This window comes from Nyctibius grandis, chromosome 5 (genome assembly GCF_013368605.1).
Source record: "Nyctibius grandis isolate bNycGra1 chromosome 5, bNycGra1.pri, whole genome shotgun sequence".
Classification (NCBI taxonomy): Eukaryota; Metazoa; Chordata; class Aves; order Nyctibiiformes; family Nyctibiidae; genus Nyctibius; species Nyctibius grandis.
This window is the reverse complement of record NC_090662.1, coordinates 3,699,295-3,720,884: the sequence shown is the minus strand read 5'-3', so window position 1 is coordinate 3,720,884 and position 21,590 is coordinate 3,699,295. Positions and strand designations below refer to the sequence as shown.

The 21,590-nt window shown below is 48.4% G+C and overlaps 1 protein-coding gene across 1 annotated transcript in view; it reads right to left on the bottom strand.

Annotated features, from left to right (window-relative positions):
- The window catches only part of PLXNA4 (plexin A4), a 511,402-nt gene that overhangs the window by 108,491 nt on the left and 381,321 nt on the right, over positions 1-21,590 (bottom strand). The window contains exons 6-9 of the mRNA XM_068400326.1: positions 16,607-16,730; positions 13,077-13,230; positions 9,478-9,577; positions 7,093-7,207 (exon numbers count right to left, since the gene is read on the bottom strand). Of these exons, the coding sequence (XP_068256427.1) occupies positions 7,093-7,207; positions 9,478-9,577; positions 13,077-13,230; positions 16,607-16,730 (493 nt within the window). The remainder of the gene's footprint in view (positions 1-7,092; positions 7,208-9,477; positions 9,578-13,076; positions 13,231-16,606; positions 16,731-21,590) is intronic.

Here is a 21,590-nt window from a genome sequence, read left to right as displayed (position 1 = left end):
GCCACCCACAGCAGCTGCCTGTCTAGAGCTGCTCCTGATCCCCTCGCCTCTCCCACCGGTCCCCCTGCCTGCTCACAGCACTTGAAGGCAGCAGGTTGCTTGCAGTTGCCATAGAAACTACACCTCACACCCTCTCCTTAATGATAGGCAGGTGCCAGGATAAGTGAGGGGATAATAGACAAGTGGGGAAGGATTCAGTGCTCTGGTATTGGCCTCGCTGCAACTGTCATTAGAGTCCCTGAGAAATGAGAGGGACATTAAATTGAGCAGAGATGGGTTTTCTCTCCTCCCTGTGCTGATGCTGCCAGGAGCCGCCTCTCTGGCCGGGTTAAGGGAGGCTGGAAACAAGAGTGGGAAGGAAACTGAGCAGTTGCCACAGCAACAGCTGAAGATACATCACCAGAAGGTTTGTCCATGCAAGGGAGTGAGGAGTTGACCATGCTCACCTGAGGGCCCAGCAGGTCCTCTACCCCCTCCCCAGTGCAGCCACTTAGGTGCATGCACCAGGGTGCATTTTGGGAGGAGGTGGGCACAGCACCTTCCTTCTGCACCTTGCAAAGAGGACAAAAGCAGAGGGCCCTGAAAACCTGTCTGCTTTGTGAGACTGTCTCCATTTAGCCCACACCTGGGGCTAAACAATAACAGTTTTTCTCTCACCCAATGCCCCTTTCCCAAATGAGGAAGGAAACTGGGGAAAAAGAGGGAGACTCATGAGTTAAAATTAAACAGATTTAATAAAATAAAGAAACCAATATAAAAGCTAACATAAAACACACACAAGTATACTTAGCTACAGGTTGCAACAGGTTGTCCAGGAATAGCAATTGTCAGCAATGAGTAAAAAAATGGAGGCCAGAAGAGAGGAGAGCAAAACCAGCCCCACCCCTCCCACCAAGCCCTCCCTTTTATAGTGAACTTGATTGTTAATGATATAGAACACACCTGTGGGCCAGCCTGGGTCAGCTGCCCTGCATTTAACTGCTAATGGCCCTGACCACCATGGCTGGCCACAAACTGAAACAAAATCCCAATGAAACCAGGATAGAGACCTTGGGGCAAAGCCCTCCCTGAGCCAGACTGAGATGTACCAGCAGGGTGGGGAAGGGCACTGCTGAGTTTACTGCAGACAAAGTCCGTGATGAGGAGACAGAAACTTTATCACTTTAGAATAGAATAGAATAGAGCAGAGCAGAATATTTCAGTTGGAAGAGACCTACAAAGATCATCTAGTCCAACTGCCTGACCACTCCAGTGCTGACCAAAAGTTAAAGCATGTTATTAAGGGCATTGTCCTAATGCCTCTTAGATGTTTGCCAGTTCAGGTTGAGCTGTCATTATCACTCCTTGCCTTCCTTTTCCTCCTCCCTTCATCCCTGTTTCCCAAACCCCATCCCCAAGAAGGACAGGCGGCTGGTCAGAGCTAAATCAACGCACTCCACCTCAGAGGCCACCGGTACAGCTCTTGGTGCAGCATGAAGAGCTGGGCAAAGCAGCGCTCTGCTCCTCAGCAGCTGCTCACCAGCATGCGGCTCACACGGCTTTCTGTCGCTTCTGACAAATTAATATTTGAAGCAGTTGTTTCTTTTATGTGGGCTTTACTGTCATTAGCACGTACAACTCAACATAAAACACTTTGGTGCGAGATCTTTTCTTCGGTTCCTCTTTTTTAGGCAGCAGATTAAAATCCTCTTAATAAAAAGCTTGTTTGAGGGAGGGAGAGAAACACACGCACACACAAATCGGCTGAGCAGGGAAGATGAAAACCTCCTTCAAGGTAATTAAATAATTATATATCTTTTAAGCCCAGCAGATAACAGATTTGTTATCTAGGCTTGCTTTTGGCTTTTGCCATTTTTTTCCCCTTTCTTTCCCCCACACAAAGCTAAAATCCTTGCAAGGCTGGAGCAAGATAGTGTTCATCTTAGAGAAGAAGGCACAAAAGAAGACTGAATCCTTTATCCCATCAACTCAAGCAGGCTACCCCAGCTTACCCATCCTCGTACAGATGTCTGTGAAACACTGACATGGAAACTACCTCGCTGGATCACAGCAGGTCTGTACAAAGACAAGACAGACAATGCAATCAGGTGTATTGGGTAACAGATACCAGGAGAGACAGGTGCTGTTTCTGCAGCTTCTATCACACTGGACAACCTCAGATCAATTGTTTTACTCCTCCATGCCTCTTTTTCCCTCCACTACTTGTTGATCGTCTTGCCTGTTTACAGAAGAAAATGACTGAGCTGGCTTACTTGGTGACTGTGTCAAGTAAGTAAGGGCTGATTTCACGGCATGTTAGTCTGCAACGCAATGCTTTGTGGTGCAACGCTAAGCCTGCACTATGATTTTAGCTACGGTCAACAACAAATGTCAAAAGCAGAGACAGGATGGCCAAGAAAAAAACCAGAAACTTGGTCTGCACCCCTCTATCTTTGAGACTAATTCTCTCCACTTTTGCCACCAGCTATCTTTGGGAAAAACAACAACAACAATCCACTTCAGTATTAAAATATCGGTTTTTTCCTCACTTTTTCCCTTCCTGCTCTCAATAGTGATAATATCAACTCCCCTTTATAAAGCAAGTCACTCAATATATTTCAAGCTAGTGGACCTGGCTTTCAAAAACCTGCTGTAAAAGGAAATTATACGCCAAGGTGAAGTATTTCTGCCACAAATCATCCAGAGACATCGTCAACACTATTTGATTGAGTTCAGTGCCATAATCATAAATACTCTTGCTTTATGACCACGCTGGAGTTCTTCACCAGGAGCAAACACGGGCTTTCCCAAGGCTCCCAAACTAGTTGATTCAGCTCTATTATGGGCAGAGCTGACTCACTGAACACCTGAGAAGTGACAGATAAGAAGGTTGTGGCTCCTTGTCAGTGGCGAGGGACGTGCCTTTTCTGTCCTTTCTCCATCTCTGGTTTAGTTTTGCCAGGTGGTGGTAGGGCAGCTGCCCTGTCCCAGCTTGGGGCTGGCTGATCAGTTATCCACCAATGACTCCCATGGATGCTAGATCACAGGCTGTACATATAGAAACATCATTTTGTCTTCTGGACACCATGGGTCATGGCTAAAGCCTTTCTGTTGTCCCACTGGATCAGTCTCAGATTCATCCTGCACTCTGCATTAATCAGCAACTCACACTACAAGAAAAAAAAGTAGAAAACCCAGGATATCCTCTCAGAGCACATGAAGAAGACCTGAAAGAAAGGCAGGCAAGCCCTTGGGAGTCCAGAAACTTGTGAGATGTGCTAAGGAAATGATGGAGTCAGAAGTAACAACGGCACAAGCCTCCCTTCAAAGTGCTCCAGGCTGGACCAGGGGTGATGGGTACCAGCCCAATTGGTCCATTTGCAGCCCAGGCCATCTGGAGAGTGGGAAGCCTCTCCCCATATCATGGCAAGATGCTATACAGGCAAAGAGAGAAAAAAAATCACCTGGAGGTGGGTGTATCAGCAAGAGAAGGTGAAGGCCATAGTGAGGGGGAGGGGAGCAGGCTTGGCATGCCAGTAATGATGATTACAGAGAGAAGAGGTTTCTGGCACGGGTCCATACAATGGAGTAACACCAATATTTGCTTGGCAAGGAGTCTCTTGGTGCAATCAGACCATACGATCCTGGAAGCCAGCCATGCTAATCTGCTCAGCATACTCATGGAAGGACTGCAAATGGGATGGTTCAACCATCCCACGCTGGTAGTACAGTTTCCCATCAGTACCTCCTTGAGACTTACTGGTTTAGCAGGCACTCATGCCTAAGTGGTAGCAAACACCTCCCCTCCTCATCCTCCAGGAGTCCAAGTGCTGGTAGAAGAAAGGATCAAAAGGAGCATTGCAGGAGATGAAAGGCCAGTTAAAATAGACCCACTGAAGGTAACGGTACGTTTTGAGCACTACTGAAGATGACATTGGGAACACTGGAAATGGACCTCAGTCCTGTCAAACTTTTGAGTTATGTTATGTCATTGGGAACTGGATGGAAGTGTGGATGGGCAATGAAGAGCCAGGTTTGGCTTCAAGATATCAAAAGGTTTCTGTTGTTCAAAGAATCCACTCAATGAATAGGCAAGGGTACAGGACAGAAAAGGAAAGAATTAAAGGTGAAAGTGAAAAATAGACAGTGGAAATTTCAGTGAGAGATGAGTTGGTGAGAAGAGGGCTTCTCCAGAGAAACGTGGGAGATGATAGATAGATACACACAACATTTGTTTAAAAGCGCTGTTTGACAAGGCCTTTATGGCCACAGAGTGGATGTAAATCTGTGTTTGTCAGAATGCACTTGTGATGCCATCCTTCCCCAGCCCCAGCGTCCTTGAGGGCCACGCACAGACTGCAATGAGAAGGACCCTGAAGCTACAGAGCATTTCTCACATTGCCAGGCAGAAAGCATCTCTGCAAGTTTTGGTTTTTGCAAGACCATTATTCTTGCAGATATTGTCCAGTCCTTCCAGTGCTGAGAAATGTTTCTTCTGTGCAGCAGACAGCAAAACCAGCTCCTGAGCTGGGCAGCTGACTGCCAAATATTGTCTCCCATGGGAAAGAGGTTTGTGTGCAGAAGCCAAGAGGGCTGCAGCCCTCATTAGCAATGACCAATGTAACATATATGTCGCGTGATGCTATCATTGCCTTGTAGATCAATAGTCATCTTTTAAGGTCAGGTTTGTGCCCTTCCCTGCTGCCATGCAAATCACACAGAGCAGCTTTGCAAGATCAGAGGGGGAGTATTTGAAGCTCAGCAGCAAATCCTCTGTTAAAGAGGATAGAAGAGAGAAAGCGCAATCTCTACTGACAGACAAAGCCCCCCAGATTGGAGCTGTCTCTTAGTCTGCAGATGATACCCTTCAGAAGGAAACCCAATGAGAGGTGATAAAGCAGTGGTAGAAAAGGTGTGCTAAAATGGGCAGATCTGGAGAGGACAATGAGTCCACCACCTCCTCCCCAGTTCAAGACCAGATCAAGACCTTGGCAGAGACCTCCCCAGATCAAGACCTTGGCAGAGACAAAGTAAAGGCCAGGGGCTGTGCCATCTGCAATCCCTTCCCTAAGGAACTGGGATGACACAGATCTTCTCATGATCTCCTTTCTGATGGGAGCAAGTGTCAGAAATATGAGGGATGTGACAGAGGTTGAGGGAGGAGGAGGTACACTGTGATTTGTAGGCCCTTCACTTTAGGGAGGGGGCTGGAGGAGAGAAGAGGTGAGAACTGGGAAGGTGAGTCCTGTGCTTGAGGCAAGGCACATGAGACACACCAGAGGAGTCTACCAGAGAAGATAAATGGTGGTGGCATCGTACAGCAGGAAGCTGAGACAAATTGTCCTGGGAATGTCACCTGAGCAAGAGGTTGAGGTCCCTCCAGCTCCTGAAGGTACAGAGACTTGGGGCCAGCAGGACTGGCCAAACTCTGCCAAGGCTCCATGAGAGGGAATAGGGCCTGTCTGGTTGGGATGGCCTACCAGAAGGGCTGAACCCTGGGCTGCCTTCCTGCACCACTTCACCATCGAGCACAGGGTGTCAAGCCCTCCAGCTCCTCAGCAAGTATTCCAGCAGCTGTACAGCAAATTCTGAATCCTGGCAGATGAAGAACTGGCAGCCTCCCTGCTTATGAATATTTATGGCCTGTCCCAGTGCCACAGCAGTTCAGGATGTCTGCTCCAGGACACCTCAACTAACACATATGTGACATCTCAACCAGCACATAACGAAGGGGTAGGAAGGAACGGGGGATGCCATAGGAGTGTGAAGACAATACACGTGTGTCATTTGGTCCAGGAAACTGGCTTGCGTGTGGCATGGGCTGGGCGTATGTTGGGGAACACGTTAGAGACACCAGACCCAGCAGGCAGTGCAGGGAGGGGTGGGGATTTCATCCTCCGAACGCAACGCACATTGCTGGAGACTCCAGCAGTCGCCTCTGTGCCAGGTGGTTCAGCAGATATCAGATCTCTTAATGGGAACTGGTCCCTTGGGCCAGGCAAACAATGAGCCATCTCAGGTCATTTACCAGACAGGCCAGAATGCTTTCAGACCGTTCCTGACCAGGAAGTAATTAAGTGTCTTCCTATTTGTATTCTCCTGAGCTCCACTTGTCTGCAAGTGTTCATTAGCTACAATACAAGCCAGAGAGCGTTTGCAGAGCAGCAGCCAGCTCTGTATTAAGCCCCAAGGTCTAGTTCAGCTCAGCGGCCGGCAATGACACATTCCCCAGCCTCATCTGGAGGCAGTTTCATGCACTGGCTATTAGGCACCAAACCCACGAAGCCACAGAGGTGCTCAAAGCATGGCTGAAACCCACTGACACTGTGGACATAGCTTTAAACCCTCTCCAGATCTCAACAGCCTGGGGTATCTGCTTAGAGGCAACCTCCTTCTCTCCTGGAGAAGATGCACGCCCAGTGTTTCCCATCCCTGCCAGTCCCTTGGTACTGGGAGCTTGCAGTGGCTTTCCAAGGCAATGCACTCCTTGTAGTATATGGGAGGGAGAGGGCAGGTCACTGGGGGTCTGGCAGAGCAGAGAGGAGAGGAGCTATCTGCAGAGGGAAAGGTGAGGGTCTCCTGGAGGGTGAGCAGAAGAGGGAGAGGGTGGGACTGGAGGTGGAGAAGGCTTAGAATAGAATCATAGAATCACAGACTGGTTTGGGTTGGAAGGGACCTTAAAGATCATCTAGTTCCAACCCCCTGCCACAGGCAGGGACACCTTTCCTCTAGACCAGGTTGCTCCAAGCCCCATCCAACCTGGTCTTAAACACTGCCAGGGAGGGGGCAGCCACAACTTCTCTGGGCAACCTGGGCCAGTGTCTCACCACCCTCACAGGAAAGAATTTCTTCCTAATATCTAATCTAAATCTCCCCTCTTTCAGTTTAAAACCATTCCCTCTCATCCTGTCACTCCATGCCCTTGTAAAAAGCCCCTCTCACACTTTCCTGTAGGCCACCTTCAGATACTGGAAGGCTGCTATGAGGTCTCCCCAGACCCTTCTCTTCTCCAGGCTGAACAGCTTCTTGGACTGTTGGTCTGACCCAGGCCAAAAGGTGACATCAGCCCTGAGCAGCCCACGTAAGCAGCACATGCCCTGTGCCCCTGCCTACCTCGGGCAGCTTGACTCGTCCCTCCTGGAAGGAGCAGGAGCTGGGGTCGTGAGTGCAGACGTGGCGGTACTTGCACCAGTGACACCGGTAAGGGCTCTCCACGCATGACAGACACCTGGAGATGGAGAGAAAAAGTAGTCACTTGACCAGCCAGGCCCTGTCAGCCAACAGGACAGATCTGGAGGCTGATAGTGTTTCTCAGAGGGAAATACAGCCCAGCAAACATCCTTTTGCCATCACTAGCAGAAGGCCAAGGGCTTTGCACTGACCTAACACCGTCAGGTCTCAGGATGATGCTGGACTTGCCATGGCCTGAGCTGGTTGTCACTGTGATCACAAGTGTCTCGTATCAATTAAATAATTTTGATTGCATTAATATCATTGTAACTAGAGCAACAATAAATATTTGTTGTATTATGGTTGCCCTGTTACAGCTTTTAATCAGAATATCAACAAGTTCTCAGCTTCATACATAAGGCATGTTCCCATTTTTGCCCGTAACAAAATCCTGAGTGTAACAAAAAAATACAAGATGAGAGGATGGATGGAAACTGCACCAGTGCTCTGGGAGCTGCAAACACACCGTGGGAAGGTGGCCAAGGAAGGGGCTGGAGTGGTGACCATGGATGGCAGTTCCTGTGCACCAGCAGTCCCAGCTGGCTTATCCTCCCACTCACACACTTGATACAGAGGCCAAACACAAACTGGGATGCACCAAGGTCATTAAGTCAAGGATGAAGCAGGGAATTTTCTCCCTGGCTGTCCCACATGCTTATTAGTGTGAGATTTGCCCAGGACAATCTGTTCCTGAAGGTATATTAAAACTATTCTTCTTTCCTTTCTCTCAGCAGAGAAGGAAAGACCATTGTAGCAGCTGCCCAGGAAGCAGAGGGCTTATTTAGGAAGTCACCTACTGAGGGTGAACAAAAGAGCCATTCCCCCGTATCTTACAAGGTTTTGCTCTCCTGTGTCCCACAGACTTTCTTGAATAAGAGCTGTAAACACCTCTCCAGGCTGTGTTACAGTACTGACTTATACCTACATCACAATTTTTAATTCAATTCAATGTCTGCTCACCAGCAACCAAACTGAGCCATAACAAGCTCTTTGCACAGAACAAGCAGTGGATGGTAGAGACTCCTGGTCGCTCACACTGTTGGAGATCTTCATGCAGCTGCAGGCTCTGAAGTACCTGGAGGGGACTTGTGGGGGAAAATTTTCCTTGCCCTTATGTGCCACTGGGTTTTTAATGGGCAGGATTGAAAAAATAGCCTCCAGTAGAGCTTGGCTGAACCCAACAGGCAAACCCACACCCTCTCCCTTGTCTCTGTGAAATCTCGCTCAACTCCAATCCACTTTCAGCTCTGCTACAGCGAGCTGTTCTTCAAATTGGTAACAAGTGCTTGCTCTGATACATCAAATTAAAAATGGATAGTGTATTATAGTTTGTCAAGTATGAAACCAAAACATGCCATAAATATTTAACACCACCATCTCTCCCGCTCTCCCCCCAACACTTGCTTTCTGACACTGTTTGTCAACGCAGCAGGAACATGGAAATAGGATTTGCCTTTCCTTGTGAATTGCTGAGCCGCAGTAATTATCTGCTTTTGGCACTTCTGATGGCTCAGTGGTGGGGACAGAGCCACTCAGCCTTGCTCAGGGGTGGATCAACCTGCTGGAAGAGCATCTTTCTACAGGAAAGCCATAGACCTGCTCTGGTGGGGCAGCTTCTGAGCAGTCCTGAGTGCCATCTGAGCCCAAGAAGAATGGGGTGCAGGGCAGGAAAGGAGCTCACAGGATGGAAAAGATGGTCTAGAGGGAATCAGCTGGGTGCTCCCTGCTCAATTCACATCATGCAGGAACCAGCAGCTCCTGTCTTTCCAGATCTGAGGGCTCAAGACCATGCTAACCACCTGGGACAGGCTCCTATGGGTGGGACTGACAGCATGGACAAGGGTTGGAGGTGCATATGTGTGGGAAGGATCCAGCCATCCACAAACGACTGCTTAATAGGAAGATGAGGGGGACATTTGCTGAGATCATGACTCGCTTTTGAATCCCTTCCCTGGCAAACTCCCACTGATGTGATGCTGCTCTACCTGAGGGCCACGTGAGGACGTAACACTCCACAAGGCAATACCTTCCTGCAAAGGACGCTCATCAGCAGAACAAATGGTCACTGTACTGCTCTTGATCTTCCCGGGAAAGACCCCACCATGTTGACCATCATGCAAGTGACCCTGTGTCAGTGGTCACACCCTCACCCCTGGTCACCTCCACACCTAACCAGCTTCCTGAGGGACATGTGCCCCAGTCAGCAGTGGGTTCTGTGGCAGATCCAGGGGTGGGATGGAAAACAGATATCAAAGGAAATTAACGTACGAGTTGTGGACGCTGCAGTTGTAGAAGACGAAGCTGGTGCTGGCAAAGGTCATACCCGTTTCCTTGGACTTGAGCTGAAGCTGGACAATGTGATGGTCTCCTGGGGAAAAAATAGACAGATCAGTATGCAACTGCTTTGTTAGCCTAGTTAAGTCCTGTTGGCCATGCCACCAGTCTGAACTCGAAGCTGTCCCACACTACCTTGGCTAGAAAGAACAATAAAATCCTTCTAGAGCCCAGTTCTCCAACAGGCACGTCTTCCTTTCTTATGCTATGAGGGTGATGGAGTGTGTCTTCACCACGGGAAGTTATCGTGCCTGAGAGCAGAGTCTGGGCTGGATGATGACGACAAGTCTAGACTATACCTCACTAATTTCAAAAACATGGAGACTGAAGTCATCAGGTAGGAAAGCTAAGCTCAAAGAAAGGATGCAGATGTCTGGAATTAGGAGGCTGTTAAAATGGAGTACTGTCCTTAAAGTTCTTCCTTGCTGTTGGTTCTTTTGGTGTCCCCAGAAGGAAGGGACCTGTGGAAGATATGACTGCTGTCCCCAAACATTGGTGACCTGTGCGTACACTACCTGAATGATAAATGTACTTACTTTCCTAAGGGGATAAAGAAAGATCTATTTTCCCCTCACCCTCATTATTTAACATCTCTGAATAGGGCCCAATACCCAGGACAACGTGGGACAACAACCCAGAAAAAGGCCACCTCCAGATCCTGCCCCCAGAGAGAGGTTATACCTTGAGAAAGCAGGATGAAGGAGTGAGCAAGGAGGACAGAACGATAACAGTGAGGACAGGGTAGGGGATCCCTGTCTGCAGCCTGGAGAATTCTGATGAACAAGAATCCTATGTGAACAGTTCCTCCAGGTTCACTCACCCCATTCACCTCAAGGTCCATTCACCCCAAGGTGCATTCACCCCACCCTTTGGCTACAAAGAACCCATCTCAGTGTGAGAGACATCCACAAGCCATTGCACTTCCAGAAGGACCCATCCGTTCCACAGCAGACCCTTCTGCAGCAAAGCCTGCACCTCAGCTACACACCATCTCCTCATTCCCTTTCCCACTGCTCCTATGTTGGGCTGTCAACTCTTACCTCTTCCCCCAACACCAAAAGCCCTATTCAGAGCCCATCAGCTGTGGGTAATGAGTGGGTGCAGTAACCACAGTAATTTGGTGGGGAAGGGACCCATGATTAATTCAAGACTTCAACCTGGCCGGCCCTTTCACCTCTATTATTTTCCTCCTCACCTGAAAGATTCATTAATCAATCAGGCCAAAGGAAACTTGACAATTCGTCGCAGGGTGAGCCCGCGTACACACTCACCCGCCTACAAGCACACACGCACGCACACAGAGGCACACGCACACCCCACACCCTTCACTAAACACATTTTGCTGCCAGCGCTCAACTCTGCTGCCCATCTGCCACCGCCGGCTTTGACAGCTCCGTTAACCGCTTTGTATTTAACAACTTTGCCAGCGTCTTGCATATATTTTAAAACAGGACGTGAGGATTGGATGGCTCCAGGGATCAGATGTGCTACAGAGCCACACATCCTTTGGTTCAAAGCCAGCTTCTGGCACTATGCGTGGAGGACTTGGTCTTTGCAGAGGTGTGGAGCAACAGCTGCTGAAGTTGATACAAGCCGCAGGTGTCCAGCTTCACATAAACCTCCCTCTCTTGTCCTGCCTCCAGCTTCCACTGCTATTTTTGTTTTCTGGTTGATTATAGCCCTGTCTGGGACAGAAGTCCATACCAAGGAAAGAGTTTCTGGCATCTCTCTTAGTAGGCAAACATGACTGATAACTCGGTGGGACGTGAAAATGGTAACAGCCCTTTGGGGGCTTGTTTTGGGACTGAAATGGAGAGCATGTGCAGCTGAACAGAGCTGGGTCTGTTCAGCTTGGAGAAGAGCAGACTGAGGGGGGATCTTATCAACACTTACAAATACCTTAGGGGTGGGTGTCAAGAGGAGGGGGCCAGACTCTTCTCAGTGGTGCCCAGTGACAGGACAAGGGGCAACGTGCACAAACTGAAACATGGGAAGTTCTGTCTGAATATGAGGAAAAACTTCTTTCCTTTGAGGGTGCCAGAGCACTGGAACAGGCTGCCCAGGGAGGGTGGGGAGTCTCCTTCTCTGGAGATATTCAAAACCCATCTGGACGCAACCCTGTGCAACATGCTCTAGGGGAACCTGCTTTAGCAGGGGGTTGGACTAGATGATCTCCAGAGGTCCCTTCCAGCCCTTAACCATTTTATGTGATTCTGTGATTCTGTGTGCAGCTTGTGGAGAGCAGGGAGGAGATGATGGGGACAGTTTGTGTCACTTCTTTTTCTGTGGCCTGAGGATCCTCAGGACAAACTTTACAGTAAAATTTCACAAGAAGCCAAGGACAGAAAGGGTCATTAGACGTTGGAAGGGGCTACCCAGGGAGGTGGTGGAGTCACCATCTCTGGAGGGGTTTAAGAAAAGACTGGACATGGCACTTAGTGCCATGGTCTAGTTGCCATGGTGGTGTCAGGGCAATGGTTGGACTCGATGATCCCAGAGGTATCTTCCAACCTGATTGATTCTGTGATTCTGTGACAAAAATGGCAGCATCCTCTCTGCTCCTCTTGAGGTGAGCTGCGGGATCGATGTTTTTATATTAAGTCCCTGCAAAAAGCCATGGATGCTCTTGAAAGTACCTAGAAAAGTTGTTAGAACAGGGAAACACAAAAAAAACGCAGGAAGTTGTGGGTGGGGAGACCATCTTTGGAGACAAGGTATTTTTCTGTGCTGGACTGCTTTGGGAGAGTGAGACAGTAACAAACCCAGAACAGCTGAAGGCAGTAAAGGCCAGGGAGAGAGACAAGGAACTGAGCACACGGATCTAAATCTGGGAGGAGCAGGATGAAAATACAGAGAGGATCGTTCAGGTTTGCAGGACTTTCTGGTTGCTGCAGGGGACGGGATGTCTTTCTTCACCGAAAGGGTTGTCAAGCACTGGAACAGGCTGCCCAGGGAAGTGGTGGAGTCACCATCCCTGGAGGTATTTAAAAGCCGTGTAGATGTGGTGCTGAGGGACATGGTTTAGTGGTGGGCTTGGCAGTGCTGGGTTAATGGTTGGACTTGATGATCTTAAAGGTTTTTTCTAACCAAAACGATTTCGTGATTCTATGATAGCATGTACAGCCTCATTCCCTGGGTCGTCTAACACCAGCCTGGGCAAAAGGTGAGCAAATATCCCACATCCATCTCTTGTCTTTGCTAGATATATGCAACTGCCACTCGGTGGCAGTCTGAAAACACTATCACACATACAAGCACCTTCACACAGGTACTGGTATTGCAGCTGAACGCTTGCACACGTGTACACACACAAACACACACACATTCAGACCACTCATGCTATGGTGTGCTGCCGTGCAGCTCCACCAGTGAGCACCAGCACAGCATCCCACCTCCTCCCTGAGCTTTGCATACCCTGTCCTCAGGCTCCCATGAACCAAACTCTGCTTTGGGAGAAAACAGGAGAGACACAAGGGTGTGGGTGAGGGAAGGAGGGAGAAGTGGTGCAGATGGAGGAGATGTGGGATACCCACCGTTCTCTGTGATGATCTGGGGCACCTCTTTGGCAGCTGGCGAGATGCACTGGATCTGACTGCCCACCACCAAACCATCCATCTCTGACAGGTCTTCAAAGGTGCAATTGACTCCTGCTGACAGCTCGGGGACATTGTAGGTCTCCAAGACCAGCTGCAAGCAAAGATGGAGGGAGGGAAGAAGAGATAGAAAAAAAGAAAAGAGACAATACTAAGCCAAACAACAGAGCTGGGCCAGCAGGAAATAATTACACTGGAGAGGCTGGACAAAGAGCCTCTTGCTAGAGAGAGCATCCTCCTTCAACAGAAAGCAGCGATTCAAGAGAGGGATGTGTGTGCAGAGGGGAAGGGGATGAGAAGCTGATGCCGACACAAGTGGTACGTGGCTATGCAGGGACAACTGCACTGCATCCCAGTGCTGGCTGGGTCAGTGGAGAGGAGGGAGTGCTCACTATCTGTCATGCAAGTGTAAAGTTAGGCAGGGAGTCTTTGGAGTCAGCTGTGAAGACCAGGGCTTTGGTGGCCCCAAGGCACGCGGTTTCTGAGGAAGGTGACTACTACTCACAAGAGGCACTCTGCAGACTACAGAGAAACTGTAGCGCTCCAGTCTAACTCTCTACGGCCTGCTCTCCTAGCATCAGCAGATGGAGGAGCGCTCTGTCACCAAGTTCCTGTGTAAGGAGAGTCTAGTTACAGCCTTCAGTCCACCACAAAAAAACCCGCTGTCTCTAGAGGCACAGCAAACCTCACCTGCCCATCCCCCCAAAGAAGCAGTTGGCCCTGGGGACATGCTATATTGGGCTGCTATGCATAATAAAGGCTGTGAAGGAGAAATTGCCCGTGTTTTTAGAGTTCACAACACCCACTGGCATTGCTATGCCATTGCCCATGGTTATGAAGGAAAGGAATCTCATGGATGGTTTCCACCAAGTTTTTTCTCTGGAGAAGGACCCTCATGCTGTTAACTTCTCAGACCAGCTAAGGTCCTGCACCACTGCTTTCCATCATTGAGGGTCCTGCCCAACCCACTAGACCATGTCTGAATACAGAGAGGCATCCCAGGGTACTTCTAGCACCTGCTGATAACCTACTAGTGAGTATAAATTTAGAGGTTTTGTGACCAACCACTAGAGCTAATCACTTGACGCAGGCACAAATGCAGATGCTCTCCATACTTGCCTCCTCCATGAGCTAGCTGAGGCCTCATCTGAGGTGACAATCACTGACAGGAGACACAAATGCATGCATGAAGTGTTGTTTCTACCAGCACAAAGAAAAGAGGAAGTCAGTCCAGTTGACAAAGCAGGAGAGGATGATAACATAACACTTACTGCTCCCCCACACTGTTTTCCTCACTTAGAGAAGGCTTGAAGCTATTTCTTCACACTAGGCACCATCAGGGAGAAAGGCTGAGCAGACAGGCCTTAGCCCTGGCTGACATAAAGCCTTTGTGAGAGTACGTTTATTTTCGGGCAATGGGAATGGCAATTTGTCTTGGATGGGGAGCAGGAAAAAGCTTTGATTATTTGGACAGATTTAGCACTCAGGCTAAGTCCATTCTCCCTGTTCATTAATACACTGCTAGCAATGGAGACAGGGAAACTACTCTGCTTAACAAATATTTCTCTCTGAGCATGGGCAATGCAGAATGAAGGTGTGCCATGTAGAAGATGACACCAATGGATAGACCAGTAGTGCTTGGCAACACACATCACGAGCCAGTGCACACTCTGAACAGACAAGAAGTCTTACATCCCACATGCCTGCTCTGGAGCTGCTGGGATGAGGGAAGAATGGGGCCTTCCCTCAGCAAGTATCTCTTCTCAGAGATCCCAGAGCAGCAGCCCTGGCCTGAAACAGACTCGATTTTCCAAGTCTCTAGATTGAAACAGACTCAGATAAAATTTTCTAACTCCCTGTTAGTGCCCAAAGTCTAAAAGATTGTCTGGCCACACAGATATCTTCTCTGCCTCTGGGGACAAGAACTCAGTATCATTGACCCTTTGCTAGAACCCAAGTGAGACTCAGTAAGGACACCACCAACCATTCATTCGTTGGTGCTCCCCTCCTGATTTTCCAAGATACTATCTGTGGTGACTGTGGATGAGCTGGGACACCAGTCTATCTGAGACTGGGCTGAGACTCCTATCGAAATGTTCATACAGGTTATTGGGCAACAGTCAGATAATGGCAACTTCTAATCTCAGCAGCTCTGGGTTGACTTGCCCTGCCAGAGTAACCTAGAGGTAAAGGTCTTTTATTCTGTTATCAATTTCAATCGCCCTGAGCCAGCTAGTCCCCCAGGATTTATTCTAACATGAAAGAATTCAATGACTACTGAGAGAATAAGAAAAAGAAACCTTGAACTCCCAGAAGAGCAAAGGACTCAAGATGTCTCAGATCAGTTTTGTTTGAAGCCTGGGAAAGTAAAGTCACAGCAAAGTTAAGAGGCTGAAACAAAGCAGCAATGATTGGACATGCAGGCTTTGAAAGGCTGATTTCGTTATCACTGAAGAGATTCTAGCACTCCAAAACCTATCACCTGGAAGGTGCCTGGCAGCTGCACCTTGAGCAACACCATTTAGATCTTTCAGGGTGTGGGGCTAGGGAACACCTCATCCAGAGATGGAACTTTTGGGACCTGGGTTATCAACGCAAATCCAGCCCAAACTAGCAAGGACAGAGCCCTAGTAGCCTGAATGAAGTAGGTCTCTGCCTCATTCTCAGAGGGTGTTGGGATCTCACCACATAAGGTACTGCTGTCATAATTCAGGAGAGAACCCACAAACTGGTTAGATCTTCAACAGAGATTTCTTGCCTCAAGCCCAGAAAATGCTCAGGATCATCTACTGCTCCACCAGCATTTGCTGTGTGGCTTTGTTGGCTGCTGACTTGAGTAGCCTGAGGCCGTAAAGGCTAAACTTTGTGCTGAGGAAGGTCACAAGACAGCATGAACCTTGGCAGCCTTAGGTTCTTCTGCATAGCATCCTGCCTCTCTGCTCTGCATACCCAGTGCTGGAGCTGCAGCAGGGTGGAGTTTTTGGTGGCTTAAGACAGACACACTTCTACTCAAGATGATAGAAAATTGGAGCTTATTGAAATAACACATGGTATCCCTCACTTGTCCTTATCCTAGAAGGTCATTTCATTATTTCCTGATAATGTCCCTTGCCTAAAGTTCATGCCCAGCCACACACAAAACACTCTTCCAAGGAAGTAAGCTACACTGTATGCACACAACACTTGCAGGACACAAAGTCCCTTCAGACCTGTCCTCAGCTCCTCACAGCAAACAGGGAAACCTCTTCCACACTTCTAGACAGGGGATAACCACAGCCAAAATGTCCTCCCATGATGAATCTTTCTCTGTGCCAGGAAAGTTGCTGGGGAAGTTAATGGACTCTGGAGAACATCGTGCATGGAGCTGCCAGTCCTTCCCACTCGTGGTAAGCCCAGGTTGCACGTACCTGAGTCTGTCAAACTGCATGGGCAGATTAAACCTGAGGGAGACAAGGATTAACGTTCCTCACCAATACGTTGTACTGGGAGACGGAGATGTTGTTGGGATGCACGGTAAGGCGGACGCACTGCTTCATCTCCGAGGCAAATCTCCGAGGCTCGCTGGAGCGTTCACATCGCTCCTTCCTTGTGCACCTGAGCAAACGGGAACAGAGAGGGACAGAGTTAACACAAAGCCAGGCTGGGAGGGTGAGGACAGCCCTGGGACATGGAAAGAACAATCATTTTCGATGGAAAGTCAACACTGTGCCCTTTGGGACCTCACTAGTTGGAAAACCACACTTGTGCCCTGGAGTGCTCTGACTCCAGTGCTAGCAGCCGTGGGATCACTCAGCAGGCTGGAGAGTTTCAAGGACACCATGAAAGGAGGAAGGGTGTTGGGTGAGAGACCCATCCCTTGGGTAGGATGCACGGCTCTAGAGATGCTCTGTCTCTCTACCCACATAGTGTGGTTAGAAGCGTAACCTTCTCCTGGAAGCCCTGTAAACTGTCCTGTCCAAGGGCAGTGGGACATCTTACACAGGGATGTCCTTTTAGAGTAGCTGTGCATAGTCCATGCTCTTTGGTCCTGCTGAGGAGACTGCATATCTGTGGTGCTTTTGGGCTGCTGGTGCCTCTCTGCTGGGAAGGGGCAGCCCTCCAATCCATCGCCCAGCAGCTGCTGAGTAGGTCCAGGCAGGCTGAGGGCTTTCTGGCACCTGGTTTGAAAGTGCCTGACTAGTGGTGTCTTAAAAATTCTGGTGCTCACAATTAGTGAGAGTTCAGTGAAACTGGTGGGCTACACAAAGCCTATGAAGCTTACACCACGCACTAATTGTTGTCGGTGCTTTCAGCACTGTCACTGTCTCTTGTCTTGTCACAGAATCACAGAATCAATCAGGTTGGAAGAGACCTCTGAGATCATCGAGTCCAACCATTGCCCTGACAGCACCATGTCAACTAGACTAGTGTAAACACAAGCCAGCAATGTGAATCGGTAGCGGTGCACCCTGTTTCAATCCAGATTTGCTTAGCATAAACCACATCTGTATTTCACTCCACATGCATTGCGAAGGCCATCGCTTCAAGGAAGGTGTCTGCCTAGAAATCCACAGGGTTAATACAAAAGGACAGCTCTCACTGCATGCCAATTACCTTTTGCCATTAAGCTAATGTTATGGACTTGCACAGGGTGTCTTCAACGGATTTTGTTATTAGCAGTGCTATTACCCCCCATTAAAATCAGCTATAAAGACTAAGTGTGGATGTTAAATTATTCACCCACTCCCAGACTTTGGAGTCTTAGATGCCAGAGCACACGGGGGTTGCTGGATGGTTAGCTCCAGGATCACCCTTCAATGTCCTTGCTCCCTGGAGCAAAGATTGTGCCTATATACATGGGGATTTGCAGACGGGGATCAAAGGCAACACATGCAAATCAACACAATATATGGCTGAGCCTGAATATTACAATGTTTAAGGCCTGGCCTAAAACTTCAGGGCTTGGTTTCTTTCTAGTCGTTGACGCTAGATAACATGAGCACCCCAATTTCAAACTCAAAGTGCTCCGTCTTTCTGGCAGAAGAAAGTTTTGTGTTTCCAGTGGCAGTAATCGTAAAGGGAGATCTCTGCCATTCTCAGCACGCTCTCGGTTTGCTTTGCAGATTTGAGAGAGCAAGAGCATTGCAGCTCCTACTCTCCGTTCCCTAGGAGCCTTCATCCCATTAAGTCTCCTTTAGCACCGCCACATGCTGGATCAGGAATTTTAAATGCGCAGTCTCCAGAGGGCTGGACAGATAGCTGATTAACTATTCCCAAAACTGTAAGTCCCCTATCGCGGAATGAAAGCTACAGCAAAATGCTGACCTGAGATTTTTGTAAGCACTTCTGTAAAAGAAGTAGACACAGCAATCCCATCAAGGATCTACAGGGCGTGGGAACTCTTCTCCTGAGAATAGCTTGGAAGGAAACCCTTTTGGGCTCAGTGTTAAAACACAAGCGCCCAAATTCTTCAAGATGTCCTGCTGCTTCCCATTTATTTCCTCCAGCTGCAGCACGACAGAAATATCTGGATTTTTCTAAAATTAAACGGGCAGATACACAGGCTCAGTTCCAGTGTAACAGCACAGTAGGTCGCAAACACATCCAGCACAGGAGAGCAACACGTGGGTATAGGTTAAGCATCAAGGAACCCACTTTGTGCTTCCAGCCCTACCCCTGAGCTGGAATATAATAATCAGCATCTTTTCCTGCTGTTTACTGGTCATACACATTTAAGACACAGAATCACAGAATCACAGAATAAACCAGGTTGGAAGAGACCTCTGGGATCATCGAGTCCAACCGTTGCCCTGACACCACCATGGAAACTAGACCATGGCACTAAGTGCCATGTCCAGTCTTTTCTTAAACACCTCCAGAGCTGGTGACTCCACCACCTCCCCGGGTAGCCCATTCCAATGTCTAATAACCCTTGCTGAGAAGAAATTCTTCCTAATGTCCAACCTGAACCTCCCCGTAACTCTTCAGACCAAATCTCACTTTATATTGCAGCCTTGATACTTGTTGTAAGGTGTGCTGCCATCCAAATAATGAAATGATGAAAAACCAAACCAAACTAAGCCTGGTTTTAATATAATGTCAAGGTTGCAGTGTCAGGCTCTCAGGAATTAGGTTCTGCCAGACTGAAAGTAGATTCTGTACTCCTAAATCTGCTCCCTGCACTGACATACTGCAAGCCAGACTTTAATTACAGGATCACACATTATTATTCTTTTTTTCCCACGGGTGACCTCAGTTCTGCCACTTCCTAACTTTTGACTTTGACTGTCTGACTTTTTCAATGCAATTTCTCAATTTAAAACAAAGAGGGAAAAAAAAAACAACCCAAAACGCCCAACTGTGCCTGGTGCTTGCGTCCGATGATGAGGGAGCTCTGCCAAGCTGAACTAAACCAAGCTGGGGTCTGGGTCCCCAGCAAGTTCAGGCTCTCAAGTCAACATCACATAACCCTTCCTTGAGCTAGCAGCATAATTAAACCCACGTTACTGATCCCAGCTGCTGCATAAATCAAGACTAAAGGGATGGAGCTGCCTGCCAATGTTTTTGCAGGTTTGTCTATGCAGAAAGGAGTGATGGGGGTTCTTCTTCAGAGCCTTTTGGTTTCTCCCATCCCCTCTTCCTTGACTACATTATTTGTCCCAAGCTGGAGCACGTGGAGTGTCCTGTGGGTTTACACACCACGCTCTCCCAGGTGTCTGCCCAGCACCTGCAACTGAGGTTCTTCAGAGGCAAAATGTGGTGGATTTTCAGGTGAGCAGAAAAAGGTACAGACCTGTTCTCTCACCAGTCTTCCTCTGCACTGCCAAAAATGTTCTGCCCTCCCCCAAGAGGGGAGGGAAACAGCAGAGAAAATTGTTTCAGCGTGTGTGCAGAGCAAAGTATTGCCCTCCAGCATCAGCCTCTCAAATCCCTGAATGGTGTTGGCTGAAATGCAGAAACAATCGTGGCAAAGCACCCAGCTGCTGAAGGCAGCTGCCCAGAGGGGACATTGCAGCCCTAAAAGTAAGTTCAGCAAATTGTAAATAAAGGTAAACGGGACTTTCAATAAATAAGTACTTCCAGACACGAGTGCCTGCCATAGAAAAGTGGTCACCTGGAAGGCAGCTGCCTGCACACGGCAGCTGGACTGTGAAAGGGATAATGAAATATCCCAACCCCAACTAATCATTTCTGTTGTCTCTGTTGAGAGTCAGCGTGTACTTTGGGCCCTGGGAGATTGCTGTGCCTCTGCTGCGCTCTCATCTGGCATGTCTATTACAGCTTATGCTGAAAAAATACCTTGTTCTGCCAATAACTGTTTCGCTTTAATAAAATATCGGTAGCTCTAACACGCTGGGTCTGTCAATATGCCGAGATCACTTTCCACTGCCATATAACCTAATTCAGTGCTATTCATGCTATAATTAGCTGGTGTGTAACTCCCACCCGGTGGCATCACATTACACTTAAGTCACCTAAAAGAGCGTATTCCACTCCTGAACTTATTTGCATAAGATTATGGTGTAGACGTAATTACACCTGCTATTTCATTATCAGCTGCATCTTTAACAATTGCAAGTGTCCTGCTTCTGTCCAAACCATTAGTACAAACACTAAGAAACTGGTCCTACTGCTGAACCATGAGGAACGTTATTTCCTCCTCATCTCCCATTAAGAATAAATACCGCTAACGCTAATCCTCTGTTCACCATCCGCTAACTAATTATTTTAATAATGTTAAATTAATACCTTGCGCTTCTATAGCGTCTCTCATCTGAGGATCTCAAAGGGGTTTACCTGGAGCTAATTAAACTTCACGACACCTCTGCGAGGCTGAAACATTACCACGTAGAGACAGTAAAGTGAGGTATAGATGCATGCGTGTCAGCGAGCAGAGCAAAGCCCAGGTCTCCTGAGGATGGGATGAAGGCCCTGGTTCGGGACCCAAGAGATCATGGTTAAATCCCAAGTCTGCCATCTGGGACTTAAAGCAACCTGCTGGGGCCACATTCTGCAAACACCAGGTGCAGAGGGGTAAGGTGCTATTCCACCTCTGCGATGACATGCTAAGGGCTCTTCTGCCTTGCTAGGGCTTGGTCAAAACAAGACAAGACTCACTCCACCATCTCCAGAGTTTATCCCTAAATGTCCAAGGTTAGAAGGGTTAATCTGAAGCCCAGAAATCTTTGGAAAGGCTGAGCACAAACCCAAGTGTTCCATGGACCTGGATAGACCAGGTACAAGAAGGGTCAAGTGAGGTACTCCTCTACCTGCAAGCTCTTTTTTTTTCCCTGTGAACAGCAGGAAAACCAGATCATGCTACTGCAGGTTACCAGCCTCACAGAAGGCACGTGTGCTATGTGCATACGTTCACCTGCCTTTGCCTCTCAATAAAGACACATCTCCACCATCCTGTTGTAGAAAAACACCACCACAAACAAAATACCCAAAAAAAAGCCACAATAAAACCCCAAC